The sequence below is a fragment of the Aulostomus chinensis genome, chromosome 23 (genome assembly GCF_037954235.1).
Source record: "Aulostomus chinensis isolate RoL2024-O1b breed Wild chromosome 23, RoL_Achi_v1.0, whole genome shotgun sequence".
Lineage (NCBI taxonomy): Eukaryota > Metazoa > Chordata > Actinopteri > Syngnathiformes > Aulostomidae > Aulostomus > Aulostomus chinensis.
In genome coordinates, this window is record NC_141342.1 from 4,486,257 (window position 1) to 4,500,000 (window position 13,744).

Genomic DNA, 13,744 nt, shown 5'->3' on the forward strand with positions numbered 1-13,744 from the left:
CCCAAAAAACTATTGATTGTGATGAACAATAACAGCACATGTGGGTTGCAGAAAACTGATAGTTCAGGGTTGTGTTTTTGGACTCGTCGCATCTTGTTGGACGTATCAGCTGTCAATTTTAACACCCATCCAATCAGCGTGAAGTCATTTACGAGCCTGACGTCACGGGAAGTATTTATACACGGCGACGAACCCTCCTCCTAACATTGATCGTTCCCAGCTGATACCATCGTCAACTGCAGGCGACCAAGACCACATCGGACACACCGAAGTCGTGAAGGTAAATATGACCACTTCGCACGTCAGATTACCGTCACCGTGTTCTCTGTCCCACCCGTGACGTGTGCCGAGGATCCGCGCCTCTGTGTGCTGGCCCTGTTTGTCTCATAGATATCAATGCTAACGTTAGCGCCATGCTAGCTAAAAATAGAACAATGGAGTCGTTTTGAGTTGACGTCTCTGGATAATAGTTGGCGAGTGACGCGTCCCGTTAAACCAGGCCGGAACACCAACCTATAAAACGGCCAAAGGAAACATCTTTTTGTTTGTTTTTCCTTCGTGAGGTAACGTGGTCGTCGGTAAAGCTTACTATTAGTGAGCTAATGCTGCTTGGGCTGATACTTCGCAATGTCGCCTGGGGGTGAAACGAGAGACGAGCGAAAATGGCGAAGTCTGCGAGCCCAGGCTGACAACCCCCGCTCCTGCTGGCCGCGGACTGTGGGTTTCGGGTTACCGCCCCCCTCCGGACCTGCTTAATCAAACAGTAGTTAGTTACTAACAATATCAGTCATTATACCAACATCGATTCAGAGAGATATTGGCGCCTGGTAGACCGCACCGGAGAGTGCCTGGCGCCTCCTGCCCGCCTGTGAACCGGGGGGAGGGGCGCTCTGTTATGGGTTAGCAAGGCTAATGTATGTGCTAACTCGTCGGAACGTACAGTTGCTCAGATTTTGTTCCGACTCATTTGCATTAACTTGATTGTGGTGTGCTTGTGTAGCAAGATGGCCCGTACCAAGCAGACAGCCCGTAAATCTACAGGAGGAAAGGCGCCGAGGAAGCAGCTCGCTACCAAGGCTGCCAGGAAGAGCGCGCCTTCCACCGGCGGCGTGAAGAAGCCCCATCGTTACAGGTGTGTAATGTTCCGTTGCAAATGAAAAGGTCATGACATTCTGCGCGTACCCTGTTGTATTCAAACGCTGCTGTATTTTCTTCCAGGCCTGGAACTGTGGCTCTGCGAGAGATCCGTCGTTATCAGAAGTCCACAGAGCTGCTCATCCGCAAGCTTCCCTTCCAGCGCCTGGTAAGGGAGATCGCCCAGGATTTTAAGACCGACTTGCGCTTCCAGAGTGCTGCCATTGGGGCTCTTCAGGTAGGCAAGATGCAGAACTTAAAATTATTTCTATAAAATATTGCACGGTCACTGTTTAAGCTGATCATGTCTATCCTCTTAACAGGAGGCCAGTGAGGCTTATCTGGTGGGTCTGTTTGAGGACACCAACCTGTGTGCCATCCACGCCAAACGCGTCACCATCATGCCCAAAGACATCCAGCTGGCTCGCAGGATAAGGGGAGAGAGGGCTTAAAGAGCCCCGCTACAGCAATGTCATGGCAAATGATCCTATTTATCGTACCTAACCATTTTTTGTGGACAATTTTATTTCTTGGGTATTTTTAATACGTTTTTCTTTGAATTTTGTATCGTATTTTAGATTGCGACAGTACATCAACCATTCCACAAGCCTGAGAACACTTAGGGTAGTTTGGAAATGTTGTGCAGTAGATGGGTCATTACTTCATGTGAGAGCCCCTGACTTCTTGTGGGTGGTGGCCTCCCTTCTGGGAGTTCTTGGAAGCAGAGATGAACGCTTCTCCTCTGTCCCAGGCGTCCAGGGTTCTCTTCACCCATCTACCATTTTACCACACAATGCCAGCATGTCTTGCCTAACGCGCCCCACTGGCGCTTCTGGGTTGTTGCCTAATGCTGTTACTCTACACTTGGTGACAAGGAGCAGACCCTTTTCTGGACTGCTTTTTACATGTTTTCAACATTAAAAAAAAAAAAATCCTGGCAGCTACATTTAATACTATTTATGAAAACTGTTGTCACATGTCTTTCTATTAAAGGTCTTTATGAGCAGAGTCTTGTGTTCTGTAGTTTGTCAAGTATTACACAACATTAATAACTAGTGTTTATTTACAGCACCACAGTTAAAGCTTGGCATTTATACAAACCACTCTGTATGCTTGAAACCAGTCGCTGTAGGGAAAGCAGAGCAAAGAGAGGCTTTAGTTTCTCTTCTCTAAATTTGACTTCACTGTTCTTCCTCACCAATTCTGCAGACGATTTCTTCACACTCCTTCATGCTGCTGGCTCTCAGCGCCACACAGCAGAAGCCTGTAGTCTGAGGGGTTTCTGGGGAGTCCCTGAGGAGACAGCCAATCACATGCTTAAACGACATCAGTCTGGCCAATGACAGAGCTGCAAATGTTACATCATGGGGAGGAGGGTGTGCCCTAAACTAGATCGGGCCTGTAAAAACAGGCATGTGTGGGAAGACCATGACATCCAAGGCTGGAGTGTATAACAGATGTGGTTTTCAGGTATGAAAGGGTACTCACGCCACGCAAAACGCAAATATGGTGAAGTCCGGCCGACTGTACCTCCCTACGCACGATATCTCCGGATAGTGGTGGTTAAACAGCTCCTGTGAAAGTAAAACCAGCTCAACTCTAAACCAGCTCTCACTGATGTCACACACAGAGGCGGCGTCCACTCACCAGTTCACTGTTCCTCTCTGTACAGGTTAAATGCGTTTCCTTCAAATCTAAAAGCACTTCCTGTGGAGCAAACAACAGTGAGGCCATGAAGACGGTGGCGAAGGTGGATACACCGCACTTCAGGCAGGGGGATGGTTTAATCACCTTGCTGGGCAGGTTTTCCTGCAGCACTTGAGGAATTGCATGTTGCAGCACTTCCTTGCCTCCAAACTATAAAACACCGGACAATGAAAGTAGAGGACACACCAGTACACGCCTGAAGAAAGTACATGAAATTGTGCGGCACTATTATTTACCAGTCCGATGTTTGTTCTTCCGAGCAACTGCACAATGTACACAATCCTGCTGAGGAGAGACAGCCTTAATGCCAAGAGTACACACGTCTATACATGGATGCGCTTCGTCATAAACTTGCCTTCCCTCTTGGAAACACTGTGATGAAGATGATGACGACGAAGGCCTGAGGTCTTTAGCAGCTGTCTGTTGGGAGGGAGCAGGGCCGAGCTGCAGCGCCGGGTTCTCCGCCCTCAGGGCCTGCAGGAATTTGATGAGAGGACGATACACCGTTCCATCCTGGGCCCGCCATCGAAGGACACGGATGGACAGGGGACAGCCCTTCAGCCGCGAGAGGACCACGCCTGCCTGACAAAGACGCAATAAATAAATAGAAAAATAAGCAAAAACACTTGTTAATCTGTGCGCAACAGCAAAATGACTGGAGATCTTAATTTGAATTTGTCATCCTCTAATCATGTGGCGTTTGTGAAGACCGTGATCGGCCAGCGTCTCAGCTTCAGTCGGGAGGAAGGAAGAACATGAAACAACACAAAGATCAGTGAAAAATCACGTCCATGAATCAGACAACAAGGCTGCACCGCAATACAGCTGGGACAGACTTGTGGGTTGAGTTTGGTTGGGATTGCTCTTACAGGACAACAAAAATAAATATTCCTGAGTCACTTCAGTGCAAATCCTCATGAAGCTCACTTTGCATCTGTTCCTAATAAGGTTTTGGATCTGTGACATGGTCACGTGAAGCCATGTTTACCGTGTTATCAGGAAGCGTCTGGCACACACAAACATGGGCGTTGTCTCTTATTCTGGCTGATAAGAGCCCTGCCTAGGTCGGGTTCATCGGGTACGGTGCCAAAATGTCAGTTTTGGAAGGGCCAACGTAATTCGGGCTGTGACTATTAACTGCAGAAGTTAAAACTGTTGTTTGCTCTTTAACGGCCCCTCTGAGTCGTTCGTCCGGTTCACAATCTTTGTTTGTGGTATTTCCAATGCTGAGCCTTGTATTTCCATGCAACGGTTTGTATGTACAAGTGGCACACAGGCATACGACACAAATCATGTGAAACACACAGAATACTTTTTTCTCTCTCTCTCTGTCACTGGATTGGACATTCTTCATTTTGAAAAGTTAAAATTCCCATTCACTATGCTAAGCTAACAAGCGTTCAGCTGGTCTCTGGGGGTCTACGGTCCCTGAATTCACACACAGAGGAGAGAAGGGGATTCATCCTCTTGTCTGGCTCTGGGAAGGATGGCAACTGAAGGTCAGAAAACCTGCCGTGTTCCTGGAGGAGTAAGAGTTGAATCACTTTTCAGGCACTTTCAAGTTTTTTTTTTAAATTTTTATTATTGCTTTTAACAAAAGCAAAACTTCCCAGACTCCGAGACGTATTAGAGACACCTGGGAATAGAAGGCCAATCCAATCTTTCTGGCGACTCCCATCTAACTTTGCTAAGTTTTTAATAAACCAATAAAAGCACAGATCATGCCATAACATGCCAATGTCATGTATCCAACGTTTGATATGAGACTTCACAAATGACTCTAATGAATGTTGTCTTATGTGGTTTTAAAAAGGGAAATGTATCTTTAGTATTGTGTATCTAATCACTGATTTGAATTTCAATTCAATTAAATACATGTCACGAGGGAACGGCCACTTGTGGAAGTCCCACCCACAACCCTGAACCTGGGCGCAGCAGTGCTGGGAATTGAAGGAATGACGAGTTTTACTTCATCAATTTACTGGGTCACGTTACTCTTCTGTCACACCTGAGTGTCTTGCCCAACGTGACAGTGACATTCTGTGACCTGCGAGTCACATGACCGAAGGCGCTCCGGCTGGTCCAGTAGCAGGCTCTGTTCACCACAGCAGGGCAACACGGGTGTAGTTAACCACGTCAGTTATGACCTTGTGCCATGTCGGCAGGTCAAGACTCAGGAAATAGAATGAGGTGATTTGAGTGATGTCGTAAATTCCGCCTGTGTTTACGTTGCTGCTGCCGCCGTGAACCCGTTCTACCAAGTGTGTTCCAGTGAGTCAGAGGGAACTGTGCCAGAGTCCCCGCCTTCCTAAATGACACGGGCCGTAACCGAAGCCTCCAACAGAGCCAAGGTGCTTTGATTTCTGTGATCTCCTCTGTGATGTTGACACAAGGTCTACCTGGTTGTTGTTCCTGGGTCGTGAAAAAGGGGAGTCACTCTCTCTGATTGGTAGATGGCCGTGACTCGGTGAGTGCGTACCACGCCAATGATGGCACACAATGACAATTCATGTCAAAACGGGATAATATCTAAAGGAGAAGGTATTGACCAACCAGCCGCTCCACCTCAGCTCTCAGGGTTTCAGCGTCTGAGCCTGAGAGAGAGGCCTGTTTGATGACACGCAGTCCAGTACCACTCTTGGCGGTGATACATTGTGATTATATCACAGCAAAGGCAGGTTCTCATGATATATGACTTCAATATGTGAGGTTTTCTCACCTGCCCAGTCTTGGAATTCCTCAACGAGGTGCCGTTGATCTCATCGATGATGTCACCGGGGCAGATGAACCTGTCAACATGAGCCTGAGTGCCAGGCACCAGGCTCAGAATGAAGACACGTCCGCTGAGATACCTAAGAGATGGAGGGAGGGAGAGACAGAGAGAGAGAGACAGGCAGAAAGAGAGAGAGGGAGAGAGAGAGAGAGAGAGAGCGCTACATGATCCACTTGACAACAGACACAAGCAAAGTAGCTAAAAAAGTAAAGGCTACACACCTCAGCACCATCCCAACCTCTCGACAAGGTACGACTTCATACATTTCACACACCTGGAAACAAATACAACCAACAAACAAACCACATGAAGCTGTAATCAACAAGAATCGAAGCAAACGACTCCTGTTTCCTACCGGTAGAAGCCAGCTCTCATCCAGAAAACTGCAATTCTGCACACAGAGATACACAGTAAAGATGAGGCGTAGCTGTGGGGCCTCGCATGAGGAAGCTGATTTCAACAAATCACAACTAGAATGAATGTAGTTCAGGTTTTTATCTCAGACCTCCATGTCCAGCTTGAAGTCCATGTGTGAGAGGACCAGCAGCAGCGACATGAAAGGTTCTGGAAAGGGAAGACCGGAGGATTGTTGATGTTGGCCGTGGAATGGCCGTGGAATGGCGGTGATGACGACATCAATTTCCTGAGGGGGAAGTGTTTTAAGTACAAATGACTCACCCAAAAACTCCTCTCTCCTGAGGACTGAGACGGCTGGGCTGTACCACTGAAGAGGACAGAAACACTTTGATTCTTTTGCAGTCGCTGCATAATAACAGTGACGTGTAAGCGTGTCTGACCTCCAGGACTCGGGGTGTGTGCAGCAGGTGTGTGATGAACTGGGGGAGGGTCTTGCGGCTGAGAGCCAGCCGGAACAGGTAGCGACCGCGACCCTGAGCTGAGATCAGCTTACTGCAAACTCTAGTCTGCTCCACCGCCAACGACAGGGAACCCAGCCTACATGCACGCACGCGCGCACACACACACACACACACACACACACACACACACACACACACACACACACACCATCAACAGGTCTGTGCTTGTAGACACTGAGTCTGCTCAGCAGGATGTATTTACCTGCCACAGGTGTCCTGATGGGGAAGCTGCTCAAAGCACTGCCAGTAGTCTCTGTGCACCAGGCTGAGAACCGGCTCTGCACGGGGAGCAGACATGTTGGCGTTACTGAGATATTTGAAGGGGCCATGTTAAGAAAAGTCACTTTTTCAGTGCTTCTGCGTGTGTATTTTGGTGGTGAAACTGTCAACACACTGGCTATGAAAGATTCAATGCCCCCTTCACGCATCACAAGGGGCTTCATAGGTCTTCATGTAACTGCCCCTCCATGTGTGCTCTACCTGAGTGTCCAGGCTGTGTCAGGAGACTTGGCTTATGGCAAAGGGCAGGACACGCACGCAGTAGCGGGCCAATCTCAACAATACGGGCTTTGGTATTCTTACACACATCAGAATCGGTCAGCCAGTTATGATAAAGTCTCTTCTTGTTTGCTCCGCATCTGCTGGTGAAGTTCATGAGGAGGAACAATGCAATGTTTTGGAAACAAACAGTGTTTGCCCATGTTTTTCAGTTTGTACAAATAGAAAATATTTAAATTCATTTTGAATGAATGGAGGAAGCAACATGCGTAATGCCTCGTTCGCTACATCGGGTTCTTTATGTAAGGTTTAATAAATAATGGCGTCAGTCCTGCACCGGAGAAGCGCTGCTGTGCACAGGGATCTTCATACTAGAAGATTTATCCAAACATTACGGTAATAAATCTTCCTATTTACGATGTTTACATGTGTTTTGCAGTATGCACAAAGAATAAACATGTGATTTTGTTTGTTTACACAGATATACACATCTGTTTACGACTGTCAGTTGTAAAACTATTGACAAAAAAAATCAAGTGATGTGCATCTCCAATTGAAAATAAATTCTAAATATAATCATTGAGATTATAAAATGGCTCATTTGCAGTGTGTGACAGGTGGACTCCAGCTAGATTCTCCCAGGGAAACACAAGCAAGTGGATTTGCACTGACACTGACGTTGGAGTCCTTTCCTGAGGAGCAGCTCGAGGAGCTCGCAGCACGAGGCCAGGTAGGGGTGCGTGTCCGTCACCATCCCTCCATCTGACTGCAGGTTCAGCACACACACTGGAAGACACACACACAGACACACACACAGACACAGAGTCACAGACACCAGGTTTCCGTGCAATCCGACTCTTCATCATCATCACCGCCACCCGCACTCCCGCCCCCCACCGTGGAGCTGACTCGGGTCCCCCATCCCTACCTTTGAGCGCGCCGAGCAGCGGCTCCTTGGGTGCCATGTTGAGGGACCAGCTGGGATCCGAGGCTCCGCTCGCTGCCGTGCTGACGCTTCCGTGTAGCCTAGCAGCGAGCTAACCTGCCGGGACTCTCCCGGTCCCTCCTACCTGACTGACAGCCGCGTCAAACCCCGCGTCATTTATTTGATATTTCAAACAAAACATGAAATGATTAGAAGCGGCCATGTTTGTGTCAAAGCCGTGGAATGCATGGATGGCGTGGCGTGATGGTTGCCTGTGAAGGCGTCAAAGGCTCAGCTGAAAAACATAAACACAGTACCGTGATGTCTTCAGGGACTCGTAGTGAGCTTCGGCCGAGCACTTATTTACAGAACTCGGGGTCGTACAATGTACCTGCGAGTGTCGAGGAGCGTTTTTCCTCGTTTCTCTTCGTGCAGAAATATCCCACACAGAATTCTATCAACCGAAAAGCAGCAAACTCTTTTTTTCAGATAGAGGAACTCTTTGGTTTCGCGCCTCTTGGCTCGGTTCCGTCTGCTGGTTCCGCGGCCTGTCACTCCAGGAGAGCCTCGGTTACATCGACATCTGCGCCACAGTTACTGCAACCACACGAACACACTTGGAGTCTTCTGAGTGACCAACAGAGGAAGACACACAAGCTGACGAGCTCCTTCACACACTGACCGAGCCTGTCTGACTTTCTCTGGTGGACATTTTTACCTGAAAAAACCCCAAGTTGTTCTTAAACAGTTTGTAGGGCTTCTTCTCCTTTTATAGCCTTTATTAGATGTGTTCAGTTAATATTTGGAAGGGAGAATGAAGATGGGGGGGGGGGGCTTTCTATGTATGGGAGATTTTATTTTTAGATCTAAATAATGTAGATTTAACAGCTTTGTTTCATTCTAGATTTATTTTCGCTGTTTATTTTTTTCTTACTATTTGTTTATTTTTTATGCTTCTGCCGATGAGGAATCTGGATTTGTGAGTGGATCGGACAGCATCAGTAAATTTACCTCGACAGAGGTGAACACGGCGCCTAAACCCAGTGTAAAAAGGTAAAATGTGCGTGGGGGTGTGACTGAGGTTATATCAAGAGAGGAATCGGGTCTTCACATGTTTAGCCTCAGACAACCTAATCATCAAGACGCGCTGTCTCAACCCCCCAGAGTAGAAAAAATAGGTCACCACATTAAAGAGCTTTCGATTCACGCCTCATTGGAATATTATATAACCTCCCCTTCTCGGTCGGATTGCACATTCACAGCAGGAATGTATCACATGTTCAGTGAATGAATTAAAAACAGTTCAAATAAACCCTGATTCACTCTGTTGCCTCGACAAAAACCAACAGAGTTAATTTGATGTTGGCGGTCGCACTTTGTCTCCATCAAATTAACGTCTTGACTGAAAAAAAAAACAAACAACAACGCAGGGAGACTCTGGTTACCCGATTGGAGGAGGTGGCGAGGCTCTGGCGACCCCTGGTGGAGGATAGCGAGCCTACTGGCGATCCCTGGTGGAGGTTAGCGAGCCTCTGGCGACCCCTGGCGGCCGACGGGCGAACCAGCAGCGGCGGCTCGGCGGAGGCAGGCGGCGGTGGTGGAGCGCGCTCTCACTCTCCCTCAGCCTCCTGTCGCAGTCGGAGTGCGGACGAGTCGGTGCGGGAATGCCGCCACTCTAGTTGGACGAAAAACACCACGGAGAAGCGCCGCAAAGTTCTTCACTCCAAGATAATTCTCTCTTTGAAAAGGTCAGTTTACATCCCCCATTCATGGGTTTCTTTCTTTCTTTCTTTTCTGGAGCAGAAATTCTGAGTACTACACCACGTTACGGTGTACCTGCCGCACGAGGGCTGTTGATATGGTGTTGCATTTTTTGCTCGGCGACATTTTGGACGATTGGAAATGTTCTGGAACAACATCTGAAGTGTGTAAATACGTGTCAACGTCTGTTCATCCCGGACAGAAGGTCCAGGTGCTGCTGTGTGCGCGGCCTGTTGTGCGGCTGGCATTTGTTGACGCTGCCTAGCAAGCAGAGGTTGTTCTGTCACTCCCGATATAGAAAGTCACTACCTGGGGTTGCTAATCCTGGATTTCCTCTAAGCTCCAGGTTCCTCCAATACACGGACACACACAGACACACACACAGACACACACACACACACACACACACACACACACACACACACACACACACACACACACGCTGCTCCTCTGCCGCCTACACGTTTATCCCAACGCACCGTTGCAGGCTTCCTATGTTGTGTTTTGGAGGAACAGCAGAGCTCCACAGGCTTCGTTCCTGGAGCCATCGTGGGATTTAAAAACAGCAATTTCAAGACCTGGAAGAAAAAAAAATTGTATGAACCCTGGAAATTTGCTTCATGTGTACATGAATATTACAGTTTGACTGAGGGGGAAAAAAGCACCTTTGGTTCCACAGGCTTAACTTTTACAATATTTTTTTTTATCTGTACTATTTTTAAGTTGAATGAGCGCCAGTCAATCATGACCTGGGCGTATTTGCTGTTCCTCAGACGTCTCAGAGCCTGCAGGCCCGTGAGAATATACTTCAAGCTCCTGTGGGAGTTCATTGGTGAGAATGGACCCTTGTCTTTGGTGACATGGCATTCGTGGGCTAAGCACTCAACGCCGCCTCAGCCCAGTGTCATTTATTCCTGAGAACACGCAGGGAAGTCATTAATATTAAAACCTGTCTCACCCCGCTCGCTAAAAATAAACTGTCACTCGGATAAAACCCCCATGTGCTCTTCACTTCTTGGAAAGTCAACAGCAGCATCTTTTGGCTCGTCTGCCAGCGGCCCGACATCGCGGAGGAACAGCAAATCCCCTCAGCACATCAAAGTGGCGAGCAGGGGCGGACTGCTGAATCAACAGCAGCCCGGTCCAAAACGCTCCCCCGCACCCTCCGCAGCGCTGAAAGAGCTGCCTCAGATCTCCTCGGGATGAATGTCCCATCTGAGAGCTGCGATCTGAATGCATCGACCCACGCGCCAATAAATCCTGTTACAGTGGGCTTTTTTAAAGCCTTTTTCAACATTGTGTGTGTGTGTGTGTGTGAGCGTGCGAGGTAAGTGGGAGGATTCCTCTCTCCTCCTCTTCCCCAGCTCGTGATACCTCATAATGAGCTCTCTGTGGACTCCATCAAAGTTCTGCAGTGCTTCTCTCTCTCTCTCTCTCGCTCTCTCGCTCTCTCTCCATCCATCCCTACAGAACTTTTACCGCCTCTTATAAATTACCTGCTTGGGCTCACTCATTGATTTACGTGGCGGTGGCGGTGGGAGCCCAGTCAGCTCCAGCTCCTGACAGATTGAGTGCCAGTGTACTAAAGCTTTTTATTATTGTACCACAGGGCATCAGCCTCCATCTCAAGCTGCCAGCATGATGAAGGAGTGCCTGCAGTTCCTGATTGAACCGGCCAAAAAGCTCAAGATCCGGCTCAAGGTATTGCACTCAGCTCCCCTCTGTTATTTACTCAAAGTACTGCATTTGTTCACACGCCCTTAGAATGGACCGCAAGCCATAATTTTTCTGTCTCTTGGCTCCAGGAGTCCCGTAAGCGTAAGCGGGTGAGGCTCGAGAAGAAGGCTCCACTGGTGGAAAGTCAATTATTTATAATGGAGTTGGCCCGAGAACTCAACAAAATCTGCCAGGTGAGCCCTTCTCCTCCTCTTCCTCCTCCTCCCTCTTCCAAAACCAAGGCCAGCCCCTCCTGGATCAGTACTGTATTTTGGATTCTCTCTCTCTCTCATATAGAGGTCAAACATTCTGGGACATATATGGACCAGCGAGGACGTCTGGCCCGCCAGTGTGTGTCGGGACTTCATCGTGGAGTGGGCCAGTATGCTGGAGAAGAGAGTCCAGGTGTGTGTGTGTGTGTGTCTGTCTGTCTGTCTGTTCGAGCTGCTGCTTCTTTGGATCTACTAGGTTTTTTCTGAATGTCCTCACACTTCCATGTTTCTCCTGCAGCCTAAAGTTCGCCTGTCCGACGGGGTCCACGATAAGCCGGAGAAGAAGGACTGGAGGGGTCACCTTCTCTGCATCCTGGAGGCTGGCGGCGAGAGTGACATGGGGCCACACAAAAGGGTCATCATGGACTGGACGCGGGAGATTAAAAGCAGACCTCAGGTGAGTATCTGATGGTGGGTAAAGAGCGCCGGCGTGTGTGATTACAGTCTGACCCAGTTCCTCCTTGCATCTGATAAAGATGATTAAGATAAACCCTGCCCTTGACAGGCGTCCTGCATGCTGCTAATGTTCTCCAGCCTTGGTCACAGGGATGATTGAGAGACTTGGGGGGGGGGGGGGGGGCTCCATGTGAAAGAACAGTAGAACCCTGTTACTGTAGTTTGGGGTTACCTGTTTACAAGAGTCCAAATTTAATAAATGAGTCAGAAGAAACTGTTAGTTTGGCTGAACAGTTGTTCTAGCTCTGGGAGGCAGGTCCCTGTCCAGCAGGGGGGCCACAGCTGAACCTTGATAGTGGGCTGCAGACCAAGAGCAAACACACACATTGTCTTGTGAAAATGCAAAATTGGAAAGATCCCAAGTTCCTTCAATAAAATATTTAAGCTTTTATGCAGTTGAACACCAACTTAAGGGTCAGTATTTCAGTGAAGGAGCCGCCATGACGCTCCGGGTGAGTTAACACGTTTCTGAACCAATCAGGACCAGGACTACACATGGACAAGGAGTGACTGCAGACTTCACAAAACCAGTGCAAACCAGGATTCACTGCAAAATGTGTCCGATGATTTGTAATATATTTTATTATCAGGCCTGTTTTTGTTTCTTACATCTGGTCAGTGAAGGGGGAGCCCTGCTGTAAATAGGGTAAGGGTGTCCGGCCCAGGTTCTAGATGACCCAGTAATGGTACTGTGGTGTGTTTGCAGCCCACCGTGTGGCCCGGGGAGCCCGTCCTCATGATGCTGGACGACCTGGAGTTCCAGTGGAAGAGGGGCCGCCTGGCCAACCTGCTCCCTGCTGTGGAGCTGGTCATGCTGGTCGTGCTGAACGCAGACAGCCCCGTCAAGGTCTGGATGAATGAATGAATGAATTTGCTGATTGATTTAAAAAGAGTGAAAGGGTGATGATTGATCTGCATGAAGGAGTGAATCAGTCCAACAGTGTGGAGAGTGAGACACGATGTTGATGTGTTACATGACACCCAGTTAGGTTAATCTCTTTATCTCACCTTAGCCTGCTTTGTCTGTGTGTTTCTATCGTGTGTGTGTGTGTGTGTGTGTGTGTAGGAGGACGTGACGAAGCAGTGGCTGGTGAGGAAGCAGAGGAACCAGCGCATCGGTGAGCTCCAGAGATCATTCAAAGCAGAGTTACATCCATCAGTCCATCCATTTTCTACCACTTACCTGTTAAGGGTGGCGGGGGGTGGAGCCTATCCCATCTGCCTTCGGGCGAGAGGCAGGGTTCACCCTGAACGGGTCAAAGCAGAGTTAGAGATAAAGTAAACACTTTCTCTGACAGTCTGAGACGAGTGTGAGTGGCTGTTGATAGGGGGAGGGGGAGGAGTGTGACTGAATCAGATCTCATCACATCACTCATCACACGTGATTAAAAGCCAGTTGAGTGGAAGGGTTGAAGTAATGAGTGAAGATTGCTTTGTTTCTTTCAGATGCGGTGCACTACATCCCCCACAGCGGTACGTAGAAACACCCCAGCAGCGGCTGTATTGGTCTGATGTGTTCAGGACTCTGGACGATGAAGATAAGAGAGCCCACAGCCAACTCTCACCTTCATCCTGATCCAGATAAAAGGGTCTAGACTGGTTGTCTGGTGCTGATTTATTGGTT

General features: G+C 48.5%; 3 protein-coding genes across 10 annotated transcripts in view; 2 read left to right on the forward strand and 1 right to left on the reverse strand.

The window, feature by feature from the left end:
- Positions 1–147: 147 nt before the first annotated feature.
- Positions 148–2,142, forward strand: LOC147239208 (histone H3.3A). The gene is made up of 4 exons (XM_086195979.1): positions 148–280; positions 1,001–1,132; positions 1,219–1,372; positions 1,458–2,142. Exons 2-4 carry the CDS (start codon positions 1,005–1,007, stop codon positions 1,584–1,586), a joined length of 411 nt encoding a protein of 136 aa, XP_086052105.1. The 5' UTR covers positions 148–280; positions 1,001–1,004; the 3' UTR covers positions 1,587–2,142.
- LOC147239209 (uncharacterized) lies at positions 2,130–9,310 on the reverse strand. 7 transcript variants are annotated; one of them, XM_086195976.1, is made up of 17 exons: positions 8,307–9,302; positions 7,919–8,210; positions 7,669–7,776; positions 6,695–6,770; positions 6,412–6,568; positions 6,293–6,338; positions 6,120–6,178; positions 5,970–6,005; positions 5,836–5,888; positions 5,561–5,693; positions 3,197–3,423; positions 3,078–3,123; positions 2,926–2,991; positions 2,782–2,841; positions 2,623–2,708; positions 2,333–2,427; positions 2,130–2,260 (listed from the first exon to the last, which is right to left on the reverse strand). In XM_086195976.1, the coding sequence occupies exons 2-17, from the start codon at positions 7,953–7,955 to the stop codon at positions 2,226–2,228; spliced, it is 1,320 nt and encodes a 439-aa protein (XP_086052102.1). In that variant the 5' UTR covers positions 7,956–8,210; positions 8,307–9,302; the 3' UTR covers positions 2,130–2,225. The 7 variants fall into 7 exon arrangements, with proteins under 7 accessions (XP_086052102.1, XP_086052101.1, XP_086052096.1 ...); XM_086195975.1 differs by having other exon boundaries at positions 2,782–2,991; positions 8,307–9,310; XM_086195970.1 differs by having other exon boundaries at positions 5,836–6,005; positions 6,120–6,338; positions 8,307–9,310.
- A 132-nt stretch (positions 9,311–9,442) lies between these two features.
- The window catches only part of LOC147239210 (uncharacterized), a 7,493-nt gene continuing 3,191 nt past the window's right edge, over positions 9,443–13,744 (forward strand). The window contains exons 1-8 of one of the 2 annotated variants that reach the window (XM_086195977.1): positions 9,443–9,663; positions 11,286–11,377; positions 11,482–11,586; positions 11,690–11,797; positions 11,903–12,061; positions 12,827–12,967; positions 13,187–13,238; positions 13,567–13,593. In XM_086195977.1, the coding sequence (XP_086052103.1) occupies positions 11,315–11,377; positions 11,482–11,586; positions 11,690–11,797; positions 11,903–12,061; positions 12,827–12,967; positions 13,187–13,238; positions 13,567–13,593 (655 nt within the window). In that variant the 5' untranslated portion in view covers positions 9,443–9,663; positions 11,286–11,314. Of the gene's footprint in view, positions 9,664–11,285; positions 11,378–11,481; positions 11,587–11,689; positions 11,798–11,902; positions 12,062–12,826; positions 12,968–13,186; positions 13,239–13,566; positions 13,594–13,744 lie in introns of those variants that run through there. The other variant, XM_086195978.1, reaches the window with a different exon arrangement.